Below are 10,596 nucleotides of genomic sequence, written 5' to 3'. Positions count from 1 at the left end.
TGGGACCTTTTTCTGAAATTTTATCCGAATTTCCACGATTTGACTCAGTATTAGTCCCAAACACAGACCACGTGAATAAGAAAACTTCAACATAATTATTTCAAAGAAAGTTAATCTGAGCTGTGTCTTTTTAATTTGAATTACACATGTTGTTCTTGTGGGGCGTAACATCAGAGTAGTGGGACCTTAAAAGAAACTGCGTTCACCTACGTGTAAAAATTACACTGTAAATATTTAAAAATAGAACCATTTTCTTTGTTTTTAGAAGTCAAGAAGCATTATAGTTCATCTTTTTGAACGACAAGAATGATATGAAAGTAGGCTTCTAATTTTATGCTATAGATATACATATAATTTTATGCCTAATTCAATGTTTTATTATTGTCTTTTTTTGGTCTTTTGGATATTGTTTTAATTTGTTTTGTTGTCTGTTTTGCATCATGTGTGACTCAAAACTCCTGAAATGTCCTATTTTTTGTTGCATCATTAATGGCACAACATGAAAATGATCAAGAAACGTAAAAAACAAGGCTTACACTGAGATTTTAATACAAAAGGCCACCACTTCTCTATGTTTTCGTAGCTGATACCCAGTGTGCCTTGTTATTATTAAAGCATAAAGCATATGGTTAAAAGCAAGGAAGTTCTCTCGTGGGAATTTGAGTTACCCGTTTACCTTCAGCTCTTTCCATACTGAAAACACGAGGGCTCCAAATAAAACAGAAATGTATTGTGTGGTTTTCTTATCAATTCTGTCATGCAGTTAATGGTTATCATCTTTATGCAGAGCCTCTTACTGTGTGAATGAGTAATGCAGCCACAATACATCTACTTTGCTTTGATTATGGTTTAGTTATTGATTTACATATTTGTGTTTATTCTCTCAAAACAATATCAGTGTTCTTACAAAAACAGTTTCTCATTATTTTCAATAGCTAACTTATAGCACTGAATACATGCTGACATTCCTGTGTGTACTGTTTTCACATTTTAAAATGCATATTATATGTAAATTCTGATAAGTTAATATACACCACACAAAAAGAATTACATAGTTGTTATAATTTACACAGTTTTGCTTTGAGGCGAGTTTTGCTATTGAGCTACTTCTTTATGTTCAGGGTAAGTAAATAGTAAATTTTAATGTAAACTAAAATTAAATGTTAATATGACATCTTCTTACTAAATGTCACCATTAAAAGGAGATGTCTTTGTGTAAATGTGCTGCAGCATAAAACTTCCCAAATGAAAATAAATCACAACTGAGCTCATCGTGTTTAACAGCAGACTCTTGCATTTCTGTTTATTTTAAGTTGCCCATTACTTCCTGTAGCACCATTTTTACCCACAAATAGGATGAGCAATGGCTCTGAGTGACATCACTACCCTGCTGCCACCATGAGGCCTCTTGACTTTCTCCTCTCCTCAGCGGGGCATCAGTCAGGGGCTTCTCTTCAGTGCCCGTTCTTCTTCTAATAATTCCTTTCATAATTTTTTTTTTTATTTCATTTGGCAACAGAACAAAACAAAAGTGCTATACACATAGTGATGATAAAGCACCAGAGGGTGCTGGAATGATTGGGAGAAGGGTTAAAGGGGAGGAAGAGGTGAAAGAGGTAAAGAGTGAGAGGCTGGGAGAGGAGGCTACAGGTCTCATTGCTGGATTCGACGGAGCGACTGCACCTGGAACGACTGAGCATGGGAGCCCCACTCTCTGTAATGTTTGTATTCACCACCATGATGGTCACACTCCATAATGTACTGGTATCCACGGTAACCTGGAAACTGGTAGCACACCCAGCTGGAGTGGGGGAGAGGGAGGAATAGAGGAAGAAAGGAAAGCTGTGTTTAATGATAAATATGTGGTTTTCATTTTAGCGTTTGTGATGCCCATTTAATTAGATCAAAAACAACTAAAGTAAAAAAAAACACACTGTTGAAAAAAAATTATCACAGAAATAAAACATCAACAACTTATGTTCTAATTTAACTCAAGCCCTTATAGAGCAAAGGCTGAGACTTACGCGCCACTCTGAATTTGCATGGATCCAATCTCATTGTTGCCCCAGCCCATGGCCTGAAGAGAGGGGTAGTCATCATTTATCTCCCACTGCCTTCCCATGAAGTTCTCTTTCTCAAACAAAACCATCTTGGATTCCTTGTGGTTCTGTGTGTGCATGATGCATGTAAAGACTGGTTAGACTTGTCTGAAACAAAACAGCTCCAGTTATGGGGTTAGGATGTGGGTTAGGGTAAAAGAGACTGAAATGGCAGGAATTATTCTGCAAAGTGATCTAACTATGATGAAACCAAATCTTTTTTGTATCAAAGCACTTTGTAATGTTGATTCAAAGATGCCTTCAGTAACATCAATGCAGATACGAAACTGTTTCACTTTCTGTATTTGATAATGACTGACACTAAACTAATGCACCAGTTGAATATTAAATGTTGCTACTCATGTTTTTTAATATGTAAGGGTAGTTGGTTATTGACCTCTTTTTCTTTTTCTGTGTATATACTTATCGTCCTTTTGCCAAAAAGCTCAAAACAGCCTTTCAGTAAAAACATGTCATGATCACAAATGTATGTGAATTTTATTTGTGCACTGATCACACTTTCCCATAGTCTGTTTTTAGCTGAAAGCAACAGTTGGCATAAATCAGTTTACAAACTTGTCACACAAGGAATACTATTGGGTCAGTGAGCCATATTTTGTGCTTTTTAACTGTGAATATTTTCTGGAGTACAATGAGAAGTCAGATAAGAGAAAACAGAAGCGGTTGAGACTCACAGCAGAGCAGATGGGGCGGAAGGACATCATCCTCTCAATGTGGTAGGCGTTGCTGCCGCTCCATGACTCCCAGTGAGGATACTCTCCTCTCTCCAACACAAATTGCTGTCCACAGAAGCTGGAGTGCTCATATCCTGCCCAGCTGTGCCCGGCAAGTAGGCATACATACGGACACATGCGTACAACATTATTGGCTCATTGGTATACTCAATTGTAAAACACAATGATTAAATGTCAGATTTTTTCTATGGAAACATGTAGCTACCTCACCAGCCAACCATAAAAAAGTAGAAAGTGTGCAGCATGTTTTCTGAATTTTGAAAACATACATAACCACTGAAGTCTGAGATATTAATTTTCTGTTTCTTTGTAAATTCTTTTATGGAGGTCTTTTTTTTCCAAACTTACGCTCCACACTCCACCTTCAGGGAGCGGATGTTGTCAACACCACACTCCATGATGTTCTGACAGGCTGAGGTAAACTCCAGACGCTTCCCCTGGAAGTTTTCCTGGTCATAAACTGTGATCTGGAGGGGACACAAATGCATACATGTAGTTTCCCGATACAGCTCGCACACACTGGGTGCAGAAAGTCAGCACTGACGTCAGGTGTCACCATGCCAGGCAATAAAAAACTGTAATCTGCATTTATTGATCAATTATGGCAAGTTATCAAACTTACCTTCCATGGTCCCAGTGGGTTGGGAATATTCAGAGCCATGCTAGTGTGTAACACAGTGCTGATTTACCTTCAGAGCAGAGAGCAAGGAGAATCCTATTTATGTTAATATTCAAATTCTAATAATGGAAACACTACAGAGTTCAAACCCAACTATCAATTTCTCTGCACCTATTAGTGTGTGTCTCAACTAATGTTTATCCTGTCTTGCCACATACTGTAGCAGACTTGACAATGACGTAAGATTTTCTTGTGACTTCCATACTTTGATCTTGCAGCCTTAGGGAAAATAATTCATCAAGTAGAAAAATGTAGACATGAACAAGATCATAAGGCCTGTTGTATGTTCTGCTGTGCTGTGTTGTTTTAAAGCCGACTAAATCCCCGCACTTGTCAGAGCCAGCCGTTGATACAGGCGCAAAGCATATGTGCTCTCCCCGTGCATGGGCAGTGGCCCTATGCATCAGCATGTCAGACTTCAATCTGTACATCTATTTGGGTCAGCAGAATCAGCAAAGTCAAAAGACAAATGTAAAGAGACAATGCTCTGCACAAGGCTAAATGGATTGAGATGGAGGGCTTACCTGACGGCCCCAAAGAATAGTTGTTCAGTGCTCACAGGGGGCTCCACAAAAACGATGTACTGACCCCACAGTAAACGGACCTATTTATACATGCTGGTGCTAAAAAGCAGCTGGGCCTGTGGGTCGGGGAGGGAGTCAGCACATTGCTAGTCCAGTCATTGTTTAGGTCTGAGCTGCTGGGCTTTAGTTCGCTGCAGTGGGACTGGATGGAGGGCACCGTGCCCAGTGCAGATAAGCACAAGTTCCAAAGGGTCCCTGACCAGTGGGCTGGACCAAGTCCTGGCACAGCATGGTCCAGGACACAGGTCATCACAAATGTAGATAGCCGTGCTGGTGACTTTGGTGCTGAAGAAAAACATGTAGTGTTCAAAAGGCAGGCGACAAACTGAACTGTATGAATTTTAACTTTGTTGGTAGGGGTATTTAAATTCTGGCCTGTACTTGGCTCAAAAATTACAAATTAAAAACTTGGATTCATTCTCACTAGGTTCACTCCACTCTGTGCTATTTTTCATCTCAGGCCCACCTCTACTGACCCCACACCCCGGTCCTTTCACCTTTTCAATCACTCCTATGTACACACATAGTCTTGCACACATGCCATCACAGACAGAGACGGACACACAAAGGCATGCATACATTCAGTGCACACAAAGAAATCCCCCACACCCATACACAGCCAATTAGATAGTGACAAATAACTTTAATTTAAAAATTCTAAAAGTTCCTTAAAAGTTCTACAGCAATATTGCTAGCAATATATAGTTGATTGTCTGATTTAGTTTTTTTCCTGTGATAGTCAAACATCTGTTACATAATAAAGCCACTGGGACAAAAATATTACATATTAGCTTGAGTATATGAGTCACTCAGAATCACTCCTCTTGTGTCATGATATTCATCTTCTACTTTTTTCTTTTTCTTTTGTATTTTTTTCTCCTCACCCACACATACAGACATACACATACACACATACACATACACAAACACACACTCAGCTCCCTCCCCATTGTTGAGTGTCCTCCTCCTGACACACCTGGATCACATTGACCATTGATCATTGCATGTTTAAGCTCTTAGCATAGTTGAATCATAGTTGCTTTAATTTGGCGCTTTTTTTAAAAAAAAACATCTACAGTACAAAAAGACCTCTTAAAGTGAAAACTGATTCTTACAAAGTGATTGAAACTGATCAAAAATAAGTCCTCATTCACTCCCTTCTTAAGTAAGTGGTGCTGGTGCTACAATGAAAGTTGAATAGTAAAGTGGAAAGTGTGAGTAATTGTGATTAAAAGATGTCTTTCAAATGGACCTGTATCTGGAAGATTCAGTCACTGGCAAATCAGTATCCTGCTCATTAAACACCACATCATTAAAACAATAGAATACTCCTGCTCTAAGCTTTGAATGAAAATCCTTTATTAAAGGACAATTTAACATTTTAATGTTGCCCATGCATTATCTCTAAGCGCTTATCCAGTTCAGTGTCACAGGTGGTTAGAGCCCGGTTGTCATTGGGCAAGATGCCGGGTACAACCTGGTCAATGAAAACCTGGTCTATCCCTTATAAAGGTAAATATATTAAACCAAAACACAATGGTACAAGGCTCAGAAACACATTTTTATCCTGGTCATAAAAGAATAAATAAAATACAAAAAGCTAAATGTGTTTCTGTTTTTGCTTTTTCACTTCTCCTTCTCTGTACAACTTGTTCTGGCAGCCATACATTGTGTACTTTCTGGTCACACACACACACATTGCAGTGTTGGGGATGGCCCCTTGTAAATGTGAGAGCTTAGTCACATTTTCCAAGTTCCTAATCTAAACAATTGCCCACAGACATATCAGCACTTTAACAGCTGCATTGAAATGGCATCAGATGAAAATCTATTCTGTTCAGGTTGTTCTGGAAGTATTTACAACACAATATTACTTCAGGCAAGACAGCATGGACAACATGGGCATACTCTACATGGAAAATCATGTATAACAACTCAGAACAGTTAAAATGTTTAATCTTTAGTCTTGCTAATTATAAATTAATTTATGTATTTGAATATTATATATTTGTCTCCTTTTACTTCTTTTGATTACATATTTTCACCAGTTTGCACATAATATGAGACTGTAGGTGGGGTTTGTGTGAGATCTGTATGCATGGATACAACCTGTAATGCTGAAAAGAGTGTCGTTCGCCAAAACAATAGGGATGGATGCCGCTCCTGTAGTCAGCACATTGTACACATACAGCTCAAAGGCTTCGACAGACTGCACTGAGGATCAAGAGAAAGAATATGGAGGCGACAGATGAAACAGATCACAGAGGAACTTAGGAAAAAGACATAAATTACAGAAGCAATAGATGAAAATAAAAAATGCAAGGAACAGAACGTGCTGAATTAACTGTGCGATTGTATGTGTGTGTGTGTGTGGGGGGGGGGGCTTTAAACTTTCTGCTGATGGCAGTGACTGTCCCTAGTCCCCCAGACAATAGTGCTGGAGAACAAAGAAGGCAGCCAAGTCAGCACAACTTGTCCACAGATAAGCAGTGTGACCTTTGACCCTGCACCATACTCCAAACACAGCCAATGAAAACTCTGAATCCTCTCTTTACAGATTTCGGCTGGATGTGAATGTATATATATATATCCCCAACCACAACGCCGCCGTCCATCACTTTCTTCCCAGGTCGGTCCAGTACAGCCTGACATTGTAAGTTTGTCTAATGTCTTCTAAATCTACTAACACTTTTGGATATTAAGGAAAACGCTGAGGTTTTTCCTGACTACTGGAATTAAGAAAATCAAGGATTGTTTCCTTTCCTTAAATGTTGGAGTAGATGGAATACGGACATAAAATACAGCAGGATGTGGTATTATGTTTAGAGCTGCATTACAATAAAGCTAACGGAGTGAATCCAATATTTAATCTTTAGAAATGGATCATGGCAAGAATGGACAAAATAATGCTTTGGTTTGAGTTTTGTTTGTCTTACCGAAAAGACAACACTTAATTGACTTTTCCTCAACTTTTATTTAAGACACAGAAATATGTTAAAAATCATTGTGCTACAAATACATGTATGTGAATGATTGCAAAATTTTGTTACTGTTTTACTTTTTAAAAGAAAAGATAATTATTGGAAAGCCCCCCAAGGTGTGTCAGTGCACTGTCACATCAGTGATGCTGAGTGTAGTCAGAAGCAAATGTGAATTTCATCTAGACAGCAAAGAGAATCACTGCTTTTTGTAGCCTTGTGCTAATCCAAAGCAGTAATATTACATTAAAATAAAAAGCAGTGTTTTCAAACCTGCGAAGGAGAAGAGGAATCCTTGTGCTTACACACCTGACATGCATACCACACCTAAGGGATGCTGAGTTCCAGCAGTGAAGAAACTGAAGATATCCCCATCAAAGCCACGCTGTGACATCAAAATGATGGGCTGACTGTGTTTCTTTTCTTTACAGATCTGATCATGTCTCACTCAGGTGCTCAAGGCAGCATTGGCAGCCACTCGGCCGTAGGGCTGCGAAATTACAAGGTGCCTCTACTTTGGTCTCATAAATGAATCCTAAAAACTACAGAAACTAATTTGCATCTGCATTTGAAATATTTTACTTGAATGATAAATGTTTTGAGCTCTTTTTACATTTCAGATATACCTCTATGAATTCGAGAACTTCCAAGGCCGTAGGATGGATTTGTTCGGAGAGTGCCGCAACCTGTGTGAGAAGGGTTTTGAAAGAATCGGCTCCATCAGAGTAGAGAGTGGACCGTAAGTCACCACAACTGCCATCCAAAGATGTGCACCGTCACTGCAAATCTTCTGTCTATCTGATAAGAAGTCAATGTCTGTTTGTCTACACAGGTGGGTGGGATACGAGCAGCAAAACATGACTGGGGAGATGTTCATGCTGGAGAAGGGAGAATACCCACGCTGGGACTCCTGGTCCAACAGCTACAGGTGTGACAGCTTCATGTCAGTGAGGCCTGTCCGCATGGTGAGTTTGGATCATCCTGCAACTTGTTTGTTTATTGTTGCTATTGTCAGATTTTTGGATTTAAGCTTTTAGTGGTTGACGGTTTGCATACCACAGTGTTTTAATTTGAAATTGTTTTAAATAATTACATGTTTTTACTGTTTTCCCCAGGAGGTGTGGTCTTTTAAACATTATTTCTATTTAAAACCATCCTGAGTTTTACCAGCCTCAGTAATCATGACTAGCTAAAATCTAGGATGGAGGGGACGAGAAGCTGTTCCAACAACTTGTAAATGTGTAAAAAGTCATTGCAATTACACTAATTTAATATTCATCTATGTCTATTATAGGATCCCCAGGACCATAAGATTTGCTTGTATGAATGTACAAACTTTGAGGGTCGTAAGATGGAAGTGTGCGATGAGGATATTCCAAGCCTGTGGTCCTATGGCTTCCAGGACCGTGTTGCCAGCATTCAGGTCACTGGCGGAACGTAAGTCTGTCTGGATTTGTTTCCGCCTGATTAAATGTCTGTGAAACTGACTTGAATTGCACATTGCATTTAATCAGATTCAGAATCAAATGAGAATGATGGTTAACATAACTCAAGATTTGTGGTTCACACGTTTCTTACTGCGTCCCCACACAGCTGGGTTGGCTACCAGTACCCTGGCTACCGTGGCTTCCAGTATGTGTTTGAAATGGGACCTTACAAGCACTGGAATGACTGGGGAGCCCACCACCCCCAGATCCAGTCTATCCGCAGGGTGAGAGACATGCAGACGCACCGCAGAGGCTGCTTCGAGATGACCGCGTAGATTGTCGGCTAACAGGAGGGAATTGCATGGGCTCAGGCTCCTCATGCTGTCAATAACCCCTTGGATATTCTTTAACAGCCACTTAGCAACACAAATTGTTGGCTTTTGAATATTTTACTGGTGTCATTTCGAATGATTCTGAATGGGATGAGAAATTCTGATTGTCACAAACTTGCAGAGTAAATGTAACACTGGTAAAAATGGTAGCAATGCTCTCTGTCTACAGACCTCATGGAAAGATTATACAATTTATTTTATTGAAGAAATGGGGGATTATAGAGGATTAGTTGATTTAACTTAATAGTTTCTGTTAGTTTGTTTCAATGCTATTAGCAATCATACCAGCAAACTTTTCTTTTTTTTTTTTTATTTTATTTACTGACCTATGTGTTTCAAGTTCAGATGATGCCAAAAAGCCTGTTCATCAAAGCACTCTACCTCTCCTGGGGTTCACAGATTTTACAGATTAACAATCATATCACTCATCATGAAGTATTACCATGGACAGCTCTCAGCCCTGCACATGCCCCGCAGTCAGTTTGCCAGGCAGACGGAGACACTGTGTCCTCACTACGAACCAAAGGGCTTGCTACAGTGACTGGAGAAGTGTGCTGGCTAATTTGTGACTGAAAAAAGAGGAGGTTGGCTGTGTAGGGTTGTGTTTTCCAGATGTGAATATATTTTTTTTTAAAAGCTCATTGATGGCGCGGTCCAGAAGATTTGCATTTTACACTTTCTCAGGGATGCTGGCATCTGGAAAGCAACTTTCCAATGGAAAATAAAAACTATCAAACTATTAGCTGAAAGAGCTCATGTGCATCTTCTTTTGTTAGTTTAGGGGGCCATCATGCTCCTATTCCTCACTTTTATTTATTACTTACTTATTGAGAATTATCACCAAAGTCTGTAGTCTTTCTCAGTTCCATGTTTTGGTTTTCTGTCCACTTTGCTGTCTTAGCTCACTCTGACTAATGCAAATCTCAACATCAGCAACAGCAGTTAAGTACTTTTAACAAAACAAAAACTACACATGAACTGTTAAGCACTTAATAGCAGACAAAGTTAGAGAATAACTCAAACCAGATATTATATTATATTATATTATATTATATTATATTATATTATATTATATTATATTATATTATATTATATTATATTATATTTTATTATGTGCTAGATTAGTGCTAATTGTTTGCTGCCAAGGTGTTTGTGACCATGACCGCAAACTGATGATGATTCCCTTTACCAGTTACCAGTTGTTCTGCTGCCACTTAGTGGCCAAAAACATTTAAACTGCTTAGAAAAGATAATGCATCCCACATAAAAATAACCTGACAATGACATACAATAGAGACGTACCTCAACAACATATTATACATCATATGATGCAGCTTTATACATAATCAAACCATTTTTAAGGTCAGAAAATGTTGCTAAGTGACCCCATAAGTGACCCGCTACATTCTGATTTCCGTCTCTTGATAACAGCTTACCGAAACCGAACCGTCCTCCAGGAGGTTGTTTCTGACAACAAAGAACTTCTGCTCCACCACAGGGAGCAGCTTATCTCAAGTGTTGAGCAATGAGTTGCAGTGAAGCCCGGACATGCACGTACAGTGCTGCCGTGTGAGCAGATGACGAGGCGCGCAGACAGTCGGCCACGCACCAGTGCTTGGTTTACAGCTACGGGATTTGTGAAAGAGCCGATGAGCACTGGGCGAGGGAGGGAGCTGAAAGCT

The 10,596-nt window shown here is 39.4% G+C and overlaps 2 protein-coding genes across 3 annotated transcripts; one reads left to right on the top strand and one right to left on the bottom strand.

Annotated features, from left to right (window-relative positions):
- Positions 1–70: 70 nt before the first annotated feature.
- cryba1a (crystallin, beta A1a) lies at positions 71–10,489 on the bottom strand. Of its 2 annotated transcripts, XM_067506457.1 has the most exons (7): positions 10,351–10,489; positions 4,058–6,331; positions 3,477–3,543; positions 3,203–3,321; positions 2,795–2,936; positions 2,025–2,167; positions 71–1,801 (listed from the first exon to the last, which is right to left on the bottom strand). In XM_067506457.1, the coding sequence occupies exons 3-7, from the start codon at positions 3,513–3,515 to the stop codon at positions 1,654–1,656; spliced, it is 591 nt and encodes a 196-aa protein (XP_067362558.1). In that variant the 5' UTR covers positions 3,516–3,543; positions 4,058–6,331; positions 10,351–10,489; the 3' UTR covers positions 71–1,653. The 2 variants fall into 2 exon arrangements, with proteins under 2 accessions (XP_067362558.1, XP_067362559.1); XM_067506458.1 differs by lacking the exons at positions 3,477–3,543; positions 4,058–6,331 and having other exon boundaries at positions 10,351–10,436.
- crybb1l3 (crystallin, beta B1, like 3) lies at positions 6,354–9,741 on the top strand. Its single transcript, XM_067506453.1, has 6 exons — positions 6,354–6,770; positions 7,527–7,600; positions 7,716–7,834; positions 7,928–8,060; positions 8,390–8,532; positions 8,689–9,741. The coding sequence occupies exons 2-6, from the start codon at positions 7,535–7,537 to the stop codon at positions 8,855–8,857; spliced, it is 630 nt and encodes a 209-aa protein (XP_067362554.1). The 5' UTR covers positions 6,354–6,770; positions 7,527–7,534; the 3' UTR covers positions 8,858–9,741.
- Positions 10,490–10,596: the final 107 nt, after the last annotated feature.

Source organism: Channa argus, chromosome 6 (assembly GCF_033026475.1).
Source record: "Channa argus isolate prfri chromosome 6, Channa argus male v1.0, whole genome shotgun sequence".
Lineage (NCBI taxonomy): Eukaryota > Metazoa > Chordata > Actinopteri > Anabantiformes > Channidae > Channa > Channa argus.
The sequence above is the reverse complement of the archived record's forward strand: the minus strand, read 5'-3'. Positions and strand labels throughout refer to the sequence as shown.

Excerpts from the sequence above, each read along its gene's own strand:
- cryba1a (XM_067506457.1), bottom strand. The coding sequence starts at position 3,515 with ATGGCTCTGAATATTCCCAACCCACTGGGACCATGGAAG. Across the intron at positions 2,168-2,794 it reads TCCGCCCCATCTGCTCTGCT|AACCACAAGGAATCCAAGAT; the intron begins GTGAGTCTCAAC and ends ATGCACACACAG. Across the intron at positions 1,802-2,024 it reads ATGCAAATTCAGAGTGGCGC|CTGGGTGTGCTACCAGTTTC; the intron begins GTAAGTCTCAGC and ends CCCCCACTCCAG.
- crybb1l3 (XM_067506453.1), top strand. The coding sequence starts at position 7,535 with ATGTCTCACTCAGGTGCTCAAGGCAGCATTGGCAGCCACTCGGCCGTA. Across the intron at positions 7,835-7,927 it reads ATCAGAGTAGAGAGTGGACC|GTGGGTGGGATACGAGCAGC; the intron begins GTAAGTCACCAC and ends TTGTCTACACAG. Across the intron at positions 8,061-8,389 it reads CAGTGAGGCCTGTCCGCATG|GATCCCCAGGACCATAAGAT; the intron begins GTGAGTTTGGAT and ends TGTCTATTATAG.